At 38.1% G+C, this 18,308-nt stretch overlaps 1 protein-coding gene across 1 annotated transcript in view; it reads left to right on the forward strand.

Moving 5' to 3' along the window:
• The first annotated feature begins 1,154 nt into the window (after positions 1–1,154).
• Positions 1,155–18,308, forward strand: part of fam171a2a (family with sequence similarity 171 member A2a) — a 40,540-nt gene continuing 23,386 nt past the window's right edge. The window contains exons 1-2 of the mRNA XM_058406224.1: positions 1,155–1,383; positions 16,763–16,990. Of these exons, the coding sequence (XP_058262207.1) occupies positions 1,293–1,383; positions 16,763–16,990 (319 nt within the window). The 5' untranslated portion in view covers positions 1,155–1,292. The remainder of the gene's footprint in view (positions 1,384–16,762; positions 16,991–18,308) is intronic.

Raw genomic sequence — 18,308 nt, forward strand, 5'->3', positions numbered from 1 at the left:
TTGATGGGTTCCCTTCTGAGCCTGGGGTTCCTCTCTCTCTCTCTCTCTCTCTCTCTCTCTCTCTCTATATATATATATATATATATATATATATATCCCTATATATATATATATATATATATATATATATATATATATGTTACTGCTGATCCTGCTGTTAATCCAGTCTTGGTACTGAGATGTTCTGGTGTACACATCGGGACTTTTTCACTTCTTGTTCTTGAATTTTATTATATTAGTGTATGTGTGTGTCTGATTTGCATCTTCATATAAAGTTTCAGGATTGTAACTGATGCTGTAGGTTATTTATTCAAATCTTCTTCAACTTGAAGCCCAAGGACACTTAAATGTTTCACAGTAATTTACTGGCCACCGGACCACATTGTTCTACTAGCCTGCACTGATTCAATAAAATCTTTAAGTGCAAGTTAATTCAGTGGATGAAGTGGCTTGTAATAGCTAGTTGAGCTAGAGCCTCAGTTTAATTACAGAGGAGAAGGTTATCCCTATATATATATATATATATATATATATATGTTACTGCTGATCCTGCTGTTAATCCAGTCTTGGTACTGAGATGTTCTGGTGTACACATCGGGGAAATTGGGTAAAATGCAGCCATTGCCAATGCTCAAAATCCCACCCTGAATCCTGACTCCACTGACCTTGACCACGAGTGCACCTCCAGAATCACCCTGCATGGACAACAAGCTGTTAGCTACATATCTGATTGTTCTATTTTCTTTGACACTGTACTGTGAGCAGAAATATTATGACCTTTCTTAAGTTGAGTTTCTTACCTGTATAAAATTTTTTTCCTTCTCTGTTTCTCTGCTTCTGTAAAGCTGCTTTGAGAGACAATGTCCATTATACAAATAAATTGAATTGAATTGAAAATTGCCCTTCAAGTTGGCCAAGGCTTATAGATTTAAATAGATCTGATTAGTTTTACTGTGGCAATTTAAAATAATTCACATTAATTTTATGTCAAAAATAATTTCACGTAAGAGAAATGAATAAATCAGATAATGAGGCTCTATAATAGCTTTAGGTGTAACAGCAGAGGGCGCGTGAGCGCTCCGCACCAGTACGGGAGCGCGCCTGCCTGCGCCTGAACCGCCTGCGCGCGCACAACCTCCCTCCCTGCACAGGACAATAGAGGCGCGGAGAAGGGAAGGGAAGAGAAGGGGGCAGAGTGGGCATCTCCGGATCAGCACTTCTCTGTGCTTCATCCAGAGCAGTAAACATGGACGAAAGGGCGCCTCGGGCACTTCTGTGATGTTGCTGTAAGAATGCCGCCGCCGCGGATTTCCCGAGTCTTCGCCTTTTCGCTTCTGTTGTGCGGCGTTTGGCTGAAATCCGCAGCGGAGCGAGGAGCAGTTGGTGAGTTGTTCAGCTGCACTTTATGGCATTTCGGGGCTTGTAGCATCGATAACGCGGTGTGCGCGCGCTAGTTTTTAATCTTGAACCCAGGAATTACGAAGGAACTTTGTTGCGGGTTAAAGAAAGATCAAGATCTCTTCTGGCTCGGAGTTTAAACAGGGTTCAGGATGTTCACCTTCTGAGCTTCTGGGTGAGGGTCACATTTTTCCTGATCAGCTATCACAGATATGATTTCGTAAAACTTACTGAACCCTAGATATACTCCAGAGGCAACTATAAATGGTACAGCAAACAGCTGTTACATATTCACAGTAAAGTACTGTGAGATCATAGTTACACATCTGTACATAGTACAAAAGAACGCATAAGCCGGTAGATCTGATCATTTGGCTAACACTTTTTCATGCAGTACAGCTAATGTGAAGCTTAAGGACCCAAACATGGCAGATTGGTGGTGTTGGGATTGGAACACATAACCTTCTCCTCTGTAATTAAACTGAGGCTCTAGCTCAACTAGCTATTACAAGCCACTTCATCCACTGAATTAACTTGCACTTAAAGATTTTATTGAATCAGTGCAGGCTAGTAGAACAATGTGGTCCGGTGGCCAGTAAATTACTGTGAAACATTTAAGTGTCCTTGGGCTTCAAGTTGAAGAAGATTTGAATAAATAACCTACAGCATCAGTTACAATCCTGAAACTTTATATGAAGATGCAAATCAGACACACACATACACTAATATAATAAAATTCAAGAACAAGAAGTGAAAAAGTCCAAAATCAAGCAAACTTCTTCACAAAACATATAGTTCTCCGGGATGCATTCAACTCAGTCGAAAATCTGTGGTTAAAAGTGTGACATGGTTAAATGTCTCAACTTGTGCTTTGATTTAACATCATCCACCATGTTCATATCCGAACACGTACATGTACACTTAACGGATCAAAAAACGTGCAATATTTTATCGTGTCTATTATTCCGACACACTGGAATTCAGTTCCAGACAAACATTATTGCCACTTTATCTGCATCCACCGTTGAACAGCTGCCTCGAAAAGTCACACCCAGTCCATCCATACCTCTGGATTGATTCCTGACCAGTTTTCTGTCCAGATCTGTTATAATAATAATAAAAAAATCTTCATCAATGCTTTGATAAAGTTTTGTAAAGTTTAATCTCCGTCCAAAAATTTCACATTTTCACTAAACATTGCAGCGTGTCAGATGATCATATCCATTGTATTATATTATGGTAATGCAGCAATAATACTGATGCTGATGAACAGATACCCTGGGAAGGACAATGGGTAATATTTAGCTAAATAAAATATCTAGTATCTATTATGCTTCATGTTGCTTTAATCATTAAGCACTAAGTTTAGGGAATCATTTTTTGAGGCGCTGGCCCCCCAGTTCAGTCCGTTGGAGTTGTTTGTGTAAACTGTTTGCAGGAACTCTTTACTTCCGCAGGGACATTAGGGGAATATTAATGTGATCTGTGAGCCTTTCCTCTGCCTCCACTCTGTTTCTCTCTCTCCATGAGCTTATGGCAAGCGACGCTTCTGTGACTCATTTGCTTGCGGTTGCACATGCCACAAAGTAACCACCGGCTCTTCCTAAACGCAGGGCTCTCAGCCTCAGATATTTTGTCCTAATCCTTTGAAATCTTTTCTGGTTTTTAGGCATTACGTGAATCTTTCTTGTTATAAACTTGTAATTGTTAGTTTATTATTTCAAACAGTTTCTAAAAAAAAAAAAAAATCTGGACGTAGAGAAATTTGGACCACTGAAGAAAAGTGAAAACTAAAAAAACGCCATTTGTAGGCAATTAAATATTTTAATAACAAACAGACGAGGATGTTGAATTTTCTAGGTTAAATAAGAGTTATAGGTGTTACACAGTACAGAGTAGTTGCTTTCTTTTATGAATCCAAGGAATTAGTTCTTAGCTGCCTCAGACATTTCAGCCCTGTTCTTTTTTTCTGAGTTTTACTGGTGAAACTACTGAATTTTGGCTGCAGTTTTGGATAACGTTATCTTTTAATCTTTCTTTGTGTCACTGTGGGCATAAAATGCTGCTTGATCAGTTCCTCCAGGATTTTGCAGTCACAGAATTAAGCACAAAATCAACCAAACTCCGCAATATCCCGAGAAGCTTGCAATTTTTTCCGTAGGTTTGGTCCAAGACCAGTCGTGTGGCGTCTTTACAACTCAAATTCAGCTAAAAATCTGTTCCATTCATGTGCGTCAGATATAAGTACAGCTATCATAGAAAGTTATTGCGTAAATTTCTGCAAAAAAATAAAAAAGGATGCATCACGTATAGAATATTCTTTAACATTTCTTTTGAAATTCTTTGGAAAAGAAAGCAGCTGCATGCTGCTGATGGTATAAAGCCATGTTGTAAGTTCGGAAATGTTCTGTTGAAAATAAACCTTTCTGAATACACACGATTTTAATAAAGCGTAGAGCGACAGCAGTTTTTGGAAACCATTTCCGGATAAGCGTTGTCATATCAGCTCCCAGGAGCCCCACTGGTGCATATTTAGTCACGGGTACATGCCTTCTGCAGCTTTAATGACATGATGCCCTGTTTAATTTGGCCAGGAAGCAGCCATGTGCATGCGCACAGTGAGGGAACATTATTATTATTGTAATGTAAATCAGCAGAAAAGCTCATTATTTTATTAGCACTAGGACTGGGTCTTAATTGATTTTCTCTTCTGGTGGGAAAAGAAAAGATATGGCATCATAATACTGAGCTAATTAATGTTATGGATGTTTGAAAACGCAGATATTGTGTATGTAGACATTATTGTGCATTTTTATTTACGGCATTTGGCAGATGCTCTTATCCACAGCGACTTAGACATTTGTCTAATTTATACAGCTAAAACATTTAAGGGTTTAAAGGATTAAGGGCCTACCTCAGGGGCCCAGCATTGGCAGCCCCGGGATTTGAACTCACAACCACTCAGCCCCCAGTTAGAGCTTGTAATTATTAACTTCTGTTACTTGCAATACTTGAAAAGTTTAGCTTAGTAATGAATTTGTAGGGTTAGCTAAACTGCTTTTTCTAGTAGACAGAGAAGTCATTATTTGTCATATATACATTACAGCTCAGTGAAAATCTTTCTTTGCTTATCTCATTCTTGGAGGTTGGGGGCAGAACACAGGGTCAGCCATGATAGGGTCAGAAAGGAATTTTATCTGGAACTAAATTATAAGGGCATAAATGTTGTGCATGGTTTTCTAATCATATGCAACACATAGGCTCATCCATTGACAAATTTACAATCATTTTTGATTGTGTTAATTTTCATTATAAATTTTTCTAGCTTCAGTATAAACTTCCATAAAATTTAATTACTTACATACATTTTTCTTGGTCATCAGACGACACATATATATGTATACACACTCACACCCCAAACAAACATTAATACCACACAAACAACTTGGCTGTTAGTCTTAGACATGATGCAGCATCCTTGGAGCAGGGAGGGTTAAGGGCCTTGCTCAGGGGCCCAACAGTGATAGCTTAGTAATGTTGGGGCTTGAACCCTGACCTTCTGATTAACAAAACAGAACCTTAAACACTTGAGCTACAACCACCCCCTACAGTTAGTTAAGCATGTGTACTGTCTAGTATTACTAGGATTCATGTTATAAAAACATTATTAAACCATGATTAAACAAAATGAAATCTGCTGTTGCTTTATCTCATCTGTTTAGTCAGGGCTTTTCGATGTCAGGTGAATTATTATTATTATTTATTTTATTTTTTTGCAAGGTCTTATGCAGATGCAAGGTGCCTGAGTCATCTGGCAAAGTGTGAAACTGGGTTATTCTTGGCTTTTTTGTCATCTCAGGGCAAGCAAATGGCCATCCTTAATCGTGCTGATGCCCAATGCAGCCTCCTCTGTGTTCTGTGTTTTCACGAAAGGCTACAGAGGAAAAGCTAGGACTGGACTAATGCAAAGTATCTGCATTGGATTTCAGCTTGTTTAGCACTGCCTCAGGCCTGCTCAACTGTGCCACTGACTCCAAAGTTGTATTATTATTATTATTATTATTATTATTATTATTATTATTATTACATTAACAGTTTTGCGGTTTGCCATGGTTGAGAATCAGCTGCTAAAAAGCAAAACAGATTCGTGATCACGAATTTGAGAGATGAAGGTCTACACCAAAGTTTTTTCTGCAAGCTCTAATTCACTCTAGTTGCACATGGCAGAATTCACATTAAGAGCAAACATTTTTAAGTCTTCACTTTTACTGCTCTCAATAAAAAGGAACAAGTGAGCTGTCAAGATTTAAGTACAAATTTTTAGTATACATATAAATGTTATGCTTCTCTACAAAACTTATACTAAACTTATAGAGTGAGCAGGATCCATTCATGCAGTATTACCGAAAACCACCAGGACGTTGGTGCTAATGGGAGCTACACTATAACTATAGTATTAAATTTAGGCAGGTATCCATGTGTTTTAGAATAGTGCAGTGGTAATGCGTCTGCTACAGCACACCAGTGTTGTGGGTTTGCATCTGTGAGTTGGATGGTTGATTTTATTTTATTTATGAAAATACACCCTTATATCATGTTGGTTGTATGGAAACTACTTGTGTTACTGCTACTCAATTCATTCACACGGACCGAACATACACACTGAATGGGGACGTGGTAGCTTATTTTCTTAGGTTGTGAGTTTGACTCCCAGGGCCACCACACTGTCACTGCTTGCTCTTTGCTCAGTTATATAAAAATGAAATAAATTTTAAATTGCTCTCAATAAGGGCTCTGTGAAATGCCAGAAATGTAATTAAGTACATTTTTTACAATTTTTTTGCAGTGTGAATTTAGAAGTGCAAATGTTTTTTCATCAGAGGGGGTTATCACTGTTTCTAGCAACTACATGGAGACTGAAGGAAGATTAGAATTTAAATGCTGGATGTAGGAAAGTGTGATAATGGGTTGAAGCGTCTTTCACCGTGTTTCATCTTCCGCTGGACCGAAAGGCTGAATTTATGTGACTCCATCAGAATTGGTTCTGGATATTGAGTATGTCTTGCAGATCCATGTTCAGCAATAACCTTCTGTAGGACAACTACGTCACCTCTATCCCCAGGGATCCGCTCAATTAGCACTATTTTTAGTGATTGAGTCTCATTGTGTACTTCATCCAGGACTAATTCCTCTGTCTGATTGACTGGTCGATGGGAAGTTCATAAGCCTTGTCCCAGAGGTCAGTGTTCAAGACTGTGTCAGGCCAGTGGATGTTGAGGAGAGACTTCTGATTGAGAGCATTCTAAACCTTTCAGGTACACTGAATTTTGTCTTCACACTGAGGTCAAAATGGCTGAATTTTTAGCTTTTAACATGTATGAACGAATGCTAGCTAAAGATCATGCCTACCTTGTGTCCATGATGAAGAATATTATGGATATTATGGTATGGTATTTTCTGCTAGTATTATGTGTTATTGGCATCCAGCCCAGTGTCATTTCCATCACTGCTGTAGAGTGGGACATATTTTTGCCACTAACAGCCTGAAAACATGGCCATAAACCATCTATCCACAGGCTTAACCACTGCTCCTGGCACAACTTACCCAGACCTCAGAGTGACAGATTGGAGCATAGTGTATGTTATTAAGTCACCACTGCTAGTGGTGCTTATTTTTGTGAATGGAGCAACATAGCATGAAGTTTCAAATGGGAGAGGGACAGGGTCAGTAACAAATATATACATATATATATATATATATATATATATATATATATATATATATATATATATATATTGGTCACCATTCATTTCGGTATCAAGCCAGTCCATTTGTTGGAGTGTTTGATGGTGTGTCTGGGGTTGCATAGCTGATTTTACCGTCAGCACGCAGACTGATATGCAGAGATTTCAGAAATATTGGTCTCTAGTTTTGATCTTTATATTCTGTTTATTAGTTTGATTTTTTTAGTATAGAATACTAAATGTTCCCAATAACACACATTAGCTTAACTACAGGTTTTTTTTACCTTTACATTTAAAATATCTGGTGCATTTGGGTCATTTTTGGTGCCATTTTTGCCTCCATCCCCTGTTAATTTTCAACCCTGGAATATTTACACATCAGCTCATGACTGAAAAGAATAAACCCTCTGACAGGATTCACTGTCTGACTAGGACTAGTACTATATTCCGTTCGTGTTGCTACATTTTTGCATATGGCAATAAAAACACTGGCGACTTTTTGCTGTGACTCTGTTATTTATCCTGCATTGTTTTGACCGAAATGATTTCCATTTGCAAGATTATGTGGATGCAATGATTCATCAAAAAAACCCACAGAAGGCCACATCTGGAACACATGAAGTTGGTTAGTACATTCACAACTAAACAGTTACTGATTAGTTTGATTTTCATATTACATCTCCAGTCTTGGCCAGTTTGCTCAGGTTTCTAGTGGTGTCCAGTTTTACCCCGCTATGTACAGCAATATGTATTTCAGATAAACATTTTGCTGTCACTTTTATCCAAATTATCTTACAGCTGATGCAGGATAAAAGTAAGCAGGTGATGCTTAAGGACCTTCCCCAAAGGCTCAGCAACGGTACCTTGGTGGTTCTGGGATTTAAACTTTCCTCCTCATTATCAGAAAAACCAAACAACTGAGCCACCACTGCCCCTGCATCTACGACATGGCTAAATACAGTTTGGCATACAAAAAGGTGGTTCCTTGTCAACCGAGTGTCAGACTAGAAAGAATGGGATATGTAATTCCTACTTCTGTCATTGGGTCATTGATGATTAAAAGTTTCAGACCCACTTACATGGAATAGAGGAACAATAATTCAAATATTTGACTTTAGTTTACGTTCCTAAATAATGAAATCGCGACTAATGGCATTGCTCATTTAATGAAAACCAAAAGAAGTACAAATGTGCAGTGAGGAAATGTCACAGCCTTCCTCGGGTTCTCATGTCCTGTTGGCACGATGTGCAGATGTTTCAAACCTCGAGGCAGATGCTGCTGACTCAACCTGCTGCTGGGACTCATTTCCTCCCAGAGGAACTGTAAACCCTTTTATGAAGCCTGGAAATCTCTCCACTCAGCGACCCCGTATCCACACCTTCCGAATGAATAGTCAGAGAAGACTGTGTGACATTTTCATTAAGTGATCATGAATAGAATGGACAAAACTGAAAGCCTTGGGCAAAGAACACTTGCTGGAGCAGTTTGGCATAAAGAAAAACTAAATTGTGCATCATTTAATAAAGCTGAAGGTATTCTGTCCCACAAAAGAGACTCAGTAGAAATTTACCTTTACTGCTAATAGAGTATTGTCATCTGTGACCGTATAAAAAGTCAGATCAGAGGCAATGTATAGCTAGTAACTTCCTGTTTTAAGGCTCTAGGCATTTTGTTTATGATAAACAATAAAAATTTATTTAGCAAGATACAGTGGAACCTCTGCATACAAATGCCCTCTGTTACAAATTTTCGCCTTAAGAATTGAAACATTGAAAGAAATTTGCATCGGCATACGAAGCGTTTTTGGCATATGAACAGACCCGAATGGCGGCTAAGTTGCGTGTAGCCAGGGAGCCGCTCAAAACTCGTCAGTGGAAAGCCAAGCAAAGCCAGCCGAAGTGAGTTTATGAATTTTACGAATTTGTTTTAGTCAGCTAAATCTGTTTTGAAAGAGTCAACCCACGATACCAACGATGCTTTTGGCATGTGTTCAAAAGCTATGTGATTTTTCCGCGCGTTTTTTGTTGACAGATTGGTCGTGGGATCTGGTCTATTTTTAGCCCAAGCTTGGTGGCACGACTTCCTGTGAGGACCCTTGACATGGAATGATTGGCTTGGGTCAGTTCTTGGTAAGCAGCCATACAGTTTACACAGGCTTCGTATTGGTAAAATTGGTAATGTTTTTGGGTGGCTGGAACAGATTATCTGCATTTATATTATTTCCTATGGGAAAATTCGTTTCGCAGTATAAATTTTCACCTTAAGAACTCTTATTATTTTCATTTGAATTTTCATTGGAATTATTTTCATATGGTGAGGTTCCACTGTATTTCAGCCTAAAATCTAATTTAGAGATGAAGTCTTGAATTGGAATTCAAGTCTTGAAAAGATTTGCAATTTTTCATGCACAAAGGAGAACTTATATGAACAACTTTGCATGAGGGAATCTATAGAGTGCTGCAGTAAGGATGTATTTTTGGCAGCATCACCTCGCTTTCCTCTGTAAAAAACGTTCCTTGATAAGGATCCACTGTGCTATTTTTGTGGATGAATCTGAATGAATGAAAAGTTTGAGTTAATACTTTACAGAGTTTGAGGAATACTTTACAGAGAGTCACTATAAAAACCTACACTTAGTAGACAAATTTTCCTGTGCGGCATAATAGATAGATAGATATACTTTATTGATCCCATGAGAGAAATTCTTGTGTTACAGCAGCTTAGTTAGTAACAAGATACAACACACACACAAAATATATAATGTAATATTATATATATATATATATATATATATATATATATATATATATATATATATATATATATATATATATACATATAATACATATAATACATATATATATATATATATTCGTTTTATTTATCTTTCTGTGTTAAACACATACCTTATTTCAGGCATTTAACAAAAACACCAATTCAAAACACTTACTGACTTTGGAACGATGGAACCTGAAGTGCATAAAGGCTTACTCATTCCTGCAGGCCTTTTTTCCACATGCAGTCACACCTGTAGCAGTTTAAGAAGTCTTGGCATTTTCTTTGACAGAGTCTTTAAGAAATGCCAACCGATGGAATGTACTATGATTGCTGCCAGTTTAAGCTTCCTGAAGCATTAGACTGAACTGTGTTAACTGTCTAACTCTGCTGTTCAGTGGCAGGATGGGTTTAAAACACTGTCTGAGTTCAAGAATTCATTTATATAGGTTACTGAAGTCTCAAATCTGATGAATTATCTAGAACAGCATGGCTGTAAGGCAAATGACAGGAATATTAACTCGTTTCTATAGTAGATTCAGTAGAAATTCATTGCTACCTTACACATCTGAGGGTACGAGTAAAGTAAGCATCAAGACTCTTCTCTGATCTGTCACCAAGCTGGTGGAATGAACTTCCCCTGGATGTCAGAACAGCTGAATCACTGGATATCTTCAAACAGCATCTATACATCTACCTCTACTTAAACTAGCACTTAAAAACTTTTAAATCTGCATTTGTTATCTCACAGCAAAGTTTTTAGACTGAAGGTATTCTTAGTGACATAGTGTACCAGTATTGTTGTATTCATGGAAAGCTCTTGTTAACTTGCTCTGGATAAGGACATCTGCCAAATAACATAAATGTAAATGTCTAAATATGTTTGCTGAAAGGAGTCTCCAGTGTATGCGCTTGATGTTTCTTTAAGTTTTCCAGCATGGAAGATCTTCTGCAAATTTAACATAAAAGAGAGAAAAGCATGGCTTCTGAGTGGATGATTGTTTATAGCTTTTATCATGTAAGGAATTTAACTTGTTTCTTGGACATTCCACAGCATTAAATGTGAAAATAAATGGATAGAAAAGTATGTGACGTGATTATCTGTTTATATATAAATTGCTGGGGTGTAAAAGAAATAACAAGTTCGCTCTTATTATACTATACTAGATCATTGTTGATTATTTTCCTATAACGGTGATTTATTCCATGCTCTTAATTCTGCCTGGGCTTCTGCTATAATTTCAGGGTCCAGTGCAGCAGTGAGACTCTGATTGCTCTGATTTACTGGAGTAAATCACTGACTTGTATTTGAAGATCAGTTCTTTAAAAACATGTCCAGGTGTGGCTCTGTTTGTTTTTTTCCCCCATGTGGTACAAAGATGTTCCTGATACTCCCTTCCCTCAGCGCACTTCTCCTCCTCAGTGAAAGCTGGATTAGTGAGTGTTGCTGAACTGGAGCTGATGGCTTCCAGCTGGAGCAAAAGTGCTATGAGAAGGCAATCAGGGGATTTATCTGTTGCATGCTCTCCTCCAGGCCCTCCCAAAGAAGAGACGAAAGAATTGGGCTTTGTGAACAGTATGTCCTAAGTATCATTATGAGCTAGGATGAACATTGCTTAACAGGTGTGGTACTGTAATAGCTTGCATAGTGATGACAGTAGGGAAAAAAACGACTTCAACTAACAGACAAGAAGCTCCACCGAGCAATGGTGTAGGATTCATAGACTGTGAATTGCTTTATTTTATCGATGGAGCATGGATGGACAAATCATTAGCCTGAATGCCCAGAACAAGCAGATCTCTGAGCTACAGTTTTTGGGGGTTTGTTTTTGTTTATTTGCCCAGCAGACAAGTAGGTTCAACAACCAAAGCAAAAAATTTGAATTTCTGAATTGTGAACAACATTCAGGTTTAAGATATAAAATAAAGACATTATTTGATTTAAACCTGAGGTTGAGTTGAGGTCGTAACCTACAGAACACAGCCTACAGACAAACATTGGCCAAGGATGCGCTGTCTTTTTTCGAGGTCATAAACATGTGCTACATTAAAAAATTTGTTAGCAGAAGATTTTTTTTAAAAAAGCATACATTTGTTTATTGAGTCTGTATTGATGCCCATAATAAGCATCCTAGCTCACTTTGCTTCCTCTTGCCTGGTGGGCTAGCCAAAATCTAAAAATATAGGGTCGATTACGATAACAGTGTAGCTTTTATCTCTGCTCTCTACAAGGCTGTAAAACAATTTGAGATTTATATACTCCAAGTGAAGACGTGGCATGGAAAAAATCCGGACATTTACAGACGTTTTCACTAAATTGGTTAGACTTTCATTACTGACAATTCCTCATATAATAGTTAATAGTTCAGTGACTCTGAAGGGTTTTTGGATTTTCACATAAAGCAAGCAGATTTGATGCATCAGAAATAAAAGAAAGTACTAACATATTGGTGGGATCAGAGAGAGCAAACGTGCTCCAGTATCTCTTGTAGTCTTCTGAATACGTCTTGCTTCAGTATGTATGGCCATGCTGTCTGTGTGTGGTCAGTGGCTGCGTCCTTCATGATTAAAGATGCTCTGCTACCTGAACAAACAAGAACATATCTTTCACTTGACCTATGATGCTTTGAACAACTGTTGGCAGGCAGGTACAGGTAATATGTAATGATAGCTTTTAGTGTAGATCAAACTATTAGTGCATTGAAGTGATTATGGTTACTCACCAACATCTGGTAATCCACACTGCCAAAACAAGGACACAGTAGAAAGTTAAAACGTCTTGTATGTTGGTAGATTGTTTTGTTTGAATCATTATGAAATTATCATCAACACATTTCATATATAACACAATTCAAACTACACTGTATGGTCAAAAGTTTGTGGAACCATAAAACCTGTGTGCTTCTTCAACATCCTGTTCCAGATTTAGTTTACTTTGCTGTTATTATAAACTCCACTCTTCTGGAAAGATTTCACTAGACCCTGGGGCATGGCTGTGAGGATTCGGGATCATTCAGCCAAAAGAGTATTCATTGCTTAGATTGGGCACTGATGTTAGGTGAGAAGGTCTGAGGTGCAGTTGGCATTCCAGTTCATACCAAAGGTGTTCAGTGGGGTTGAGGTCAGGGTTCTGTGCAGGACACTTGAGTTCCATGTGTTCATGGAGCTCACTTGGTGTACAGAGGCTTTGTCATGCTGGAATTTTTTCCAACCTCTTAGGGCAATCAGAATTATTTTACAGTAGACTGGTGTATAGTATACAATATACAGCATTTAACATTTACATTTATGCAGTTTGGCAGACGACCTTTTCCAGAGCGACTTATAGAAGTGCTTTTGAAGTCAGTCAATGAATACATCGATACTGGTTCACTAGGTCACAGACTAAGAATACCATCAGTACAAAACTGGTGGGAGGAAATACAACAAGAACAAAGCTAGTTGTCAGGAAGAAGTATGTCTTTAGACAGCTCAGCTGGACTTCTTGGAGAAGTTCATTACACCACCTAATTGCCAAGACTGAGAAGAGTGTTGATGCGTACCTTCCTTTGGTTGGATCAATCGAGCAGTGCTGGAGGCTCTGAGGCAGCATGGTACAGTGCAGGGACTGATAATACATGTGCCATAGGATTATAGGATATAATTTTCTTACACAACAGTACAGTTTACCTGCTTGTCCATTTTTTCCTTTTCCTTTTATCTTTATTTTGTTCAGAATTTGGTCTGCAATGTAAGCAAAATATGTCAGTTGTGAACTGTTGTTTCAATATTGACCTTAGCTGTGCTTATATCACAGATATCTTCAGTACGAGTCCTCTAATTAATTATCAGAGGGTTTGTTGTGCACTCTGAGACTCCTGAACAACCGTGCTTGCTCCTGGTGAGAGTCTCTCCTGGTGTAATCTAACATGGTCCAACAGACACTTATTTTATGTCACATCAAAGATTCAGCAATAAGTTTTTAATAAATTGGAAACCATTCCATACTTATTATAGTGGAGTATTACAAATATAAGTGCATTATAGCGTATTGTCTAGATTGGACAGAATGTAAGCAAAACAGGAGCTGATCTTCATGTAAAAGAAGGATCTTGGGAATAACGTGACCCTGGATGATTCAAATAGTGGATGGGAAGTGGATTTATATACAGGAAACTCTGGCTGTGAACGTCATTACAATGAACATTCTTTGAATTCTGCCTTCCTTCCTCTTTATCTGTAAGCAACACGAAAAGCAGCACTGATATCATTGTGTGTAGTTGGTTAATGGTTAAATTCTTTATAATGATGTGCCAATATTCAACAAATCAATGAAAAGGTAGTACATTCGGCTAAGTCACAACAGTAGCCTAGCTAAGATGAAAACAAATGCTAGCCAGCTAACACAACACCCCAAAAATTTTCACTGTGAGTGAAAGTAAAAACCATATTTTATAGCTAATTTAAAGTTTTGCTTCATACAACCATTAGCTATTATTAATAGATTAATAGATAAACTTAGGTCTCATTTAATACTTATTCAAGTTCTACAAAGTAGCAATAGCTGAGCTTTAATTAAAGTAATGTTCTAGATAACTAGTAGATTACTTTTGGCAGATTTCTCATGCGCATAACTATGTTAACTAAATATGTTTATTTTGTTTTCTGTTGTTTATGCTGTTAGCATGGAGTTTTTTGAGGTAAAATTCTTTGCCTCCTAGCTGCTTTCTAGCATGTTCTTGTTGGACCCGAGTATATGAGAATATATAAGATTAAAAAAATATTGAGTAATAAGCTAGACGTGTGGAGGGTTAACATAATATACGTGAAAGTCGACAGTTGCTCTGATCTTTATTTTTATTCAAAGATCAATTGTAAGCCAAGAATCAGGCACAAAAGTGGATGCAGCCGCAACAATGTGCTTTTATTAAAAAGAACAGAATAGCAAACAGGATGTAAACACAAGCAGAGAGAAAAACAGGCTAGGTTTCAGCCAATCAGCAAACAGATGAACAGTGGGGCAGATGAACTGGAATAGGGGATTAAAGTACAAACCAGAACAGTGATAACAATATAAGGCGTCAGGAGAAAGGTTCACTTAACTATACGTCGCGATTTCTGTGAATTTGGAGTCTGTTATTATATCACGTGAGATGTTAGAATCAGGAGTTGGAAGCTGGGTGCTGTAATCTAAGTTTGTACTGAATTTGCAGTATGGGAAGTGGTGTCTGTTGCCAATTCCAGCATTAACTTGAGACCAGGTACGCAGTTTATTACAGTGGCAATAGTCTGCATACCTACTATAATGGTACTTATGTTTCAGCTAATGCACAGTTTACGTGATTTCCTCTCGTGAGACTAAAGAGAGCCAGTAGCAATGAATAATCTTTCTCAGAGTTTGAATAATGAACTCATATTTATTTACTGTTTAAAACAGGTACAATGATCATACTTCTGTCTGTAGGATTATGTAGTCAAAATGTATGAAACTCATACCTGTAGGCTCTTTTTACAAAAGCATTTTGACCTCTAATCGATGCTGGTATAAATCAATAACATCCACCAAAAGGCCAGGGGCAAAGAAATCATCAGCAGTGATCTTGCACACCAGAGTTATTTTTATTTTCCAGTCTATTTCTTGGATTTATACAAGCAGCATGCCTGCTGACTCCATTCGTCTCACTACAGGTTTGAGATCACTATTAACAACGTTGCAAAAAAATAAAAATAAAAAAATGGACCTTTTCTCCATTTGCATTTATTGATTGGGAATGGGCAATGGTGCAGTTTTACTTGCTACTTGCATAAAGACTTATAAAGCTTCTGATTCCTTCAGGGCATTGGAAGAGTACTTCACATGGAGAGTATTTTGATTTGAATAAGTCACCTTCCGAAGCAGAACTGTTCAAACTGTGTATGATAGTCTTCCTAGGGATCTTCTAGGGGAGAACGTTACTTGAAAAACAGTGAAAACAAGCAAATCAGACTTAATCAGACCTAGCTGTGTTTACACCGGGTTGGTCATATCTGACAGAGTAGGGCCCACTTCAGGTGCGATCCACACTGTGTGATCCTCTCATTGTAAACAAGGCATTATTCTTCAATATCCTGCACAGTGAGAAGGTGTCTAAACAGAGAGGCCAGGGAGATGCATTAAGCTTCTTTGCCAAGAAGATTAATGATGAGATATTATGCTCCAATAGTTAGCCTGCTTCGAAATGATGTGATCAAAACATTTTCTTTGTGACTAGTAGACATATGTATTATGTGTACACTATAAGATATTATGTCCAATATTTTTAGTAAGGATTTCAGAATGTCACTAGCAAATGTAATTAATATAATGTAGCCTGATAGGCAATGTATGTCATTTTGGATGTATATATGTATGGATGGATGGATACAGTGAACAGGGGGTAGCTGAAGGGGTGGGATTGTCAATGGATGAATGAATGAGTGGATGGATGAATGAGTGGATGGATGGATGGATAATGAGTGGATGAGCTGTGTGATATGGATGGATGGGTGGATGGATGGACAGTGAGTGATTAGAGTGCCGTGGTGACTGAATGGGTGAGTAGGAAGATGGATGTTGGTTGGATGGATGGTTGATGCATGAACAGTGATTGGTACAGATGATGAATGGATGCGGAACTGTTGGATGGATTGATGGGTGAATAATGGAAGGATAAGCATGCAAATGGTTGGATGAGGTACTGGTGGATTAGCTCTGGGATACTAATTCAGAAAGATGGGCAGAGGGTTGGATTAATAGGATTTTAATCTCATTTGAAATTTATATTAAAGTTATATTGGTTATGTTTAGTACCCTAACAATTGTCTATTTCTTTCTCTATCCCACAGAAGTGTTGATTAAAGTACAGATCTTTGACAACAGTGACCTTTCATCTCTGAAAGAAGCTGCAGTTCAGGTGCATGGGAACCAGTCCATCTTGGCATCTGGCCTCACAGGGGAGAATGGTATTGTCACGGTTAACTTCCTGTACCGCCCAGGAACTTGGGTCATTGTCTCAGCCTCCAAGCATGGATTTGTGACCAACTCCGCTCCTTGGCATGCCAATCGCATCCCCTGTAAGTGCCACTTCTTATTACTATTACACTCTTTCTGGGTTATCACTTTAACTATTCATTACCAAGCATGTATCAGCTTACCTGAGCTATATTTTAGAGCAAGTTAAAATTGTTAGTATTGATATGTTAAAGTTTCACATCTAGGAGATGGAAGGACCTACACAATCACTCAAAAACAGGCAAAGTTATAGCTTAAGTGTGATGTAGTGAGGCTCCTCTGTAAAAACAGTGCTTCAGTTACATGAATCATCTTCACGTGATGCCCATAGGGTACTTAAACTGAACATGTTTTTTTATTGTGTAACTTAAGGATCCCAACATACTGCATGCACTTGGAATGACCTCTTCTGCTGTATCTATGTCTTTCTGTTTACACACTAAAAGTTCCCAGTTAAGATGTACAACCCAGAAAAGGTTATGGAATCTGAGCTTTGTACCTAAACAGGCTTGTTAACAGCACTCTTGTTTTAATGTTGTGAACCCTACCAGCTGTCGTTAGCCTCTCTTTTGTCCAACATTGGCTTTCATGATCGTTAGTCTTTGGCCCATGGGCTGTCCATTTTTTAAAATCTTAAAGGGTGCAGTCCATTTGAATGTCCACACTTTCATGGATTCACGCTGGCTTTGTGTGAAATGGAAAGCAAACTTCTAAATACTTCTAAGTACCATGCCAAATTCTTTAGACCACACTATAATTAATGGATTAAAGTGCTTATGGAGACCAACTTTAAACCGGCTGGCATCATTAATTTTGTTAGTCAATGACAACGTCTCGAATGTTTAGAAAATATATATCAGACTCTAGTTAAAGCTAGATGTCTGGCTTAAAATTCTACCTGATCACTTACTGAGCTCATATTTATATTGAGTTACAGCTGAATTAGGATTTTTGGCAAGTTGAGAATACTTAAATAATAGATATAGGTTTATTAAAGTATATTAAACGAAATATATTTAATGTACATATAAGGTATGTATGTAGGGTATTATACTATTGTCTGAATACTGACAAGGTCATCTTTGCTTCATCTCCATCTAGATTTGACTCCACCCACACTGTGTTCATACCCCATGCCTCTTAAGCAGCTAAATCAGGCCTGGGTTCAGAGCTGTCTACACCACCAGCTGGAGGCCATTTAGTTATACATACTCCACTTTTAGCGGCAGCTAAAAATGCGGCCCACCCTCACAAGTTGGTGTTGGTATAGCCCGGCTGCTGTGTACAAGCATGTCCACTATGGCTGTATTCCCTTGTGGGAAAATTGCACACATTCCCAACTCTAATTTCCACTTCAGTCATGCCACATTAAGCAGTGAT

This window comes from Hemibagrus wyckioides, linkage group LG02, assembly GCF_019097595.1.
Source record: "Hemibagrus wyckioides isolate EC202008001 linkage group LG02, SWU_Hwy_1.0, whole genome shotgun sequence".
NCBI lineage: Eukaryota > Metazoa > Chordata > Actinopteri > Siluriformes > Bagridae > Hemibagrus > Hemibagrus wyckioides.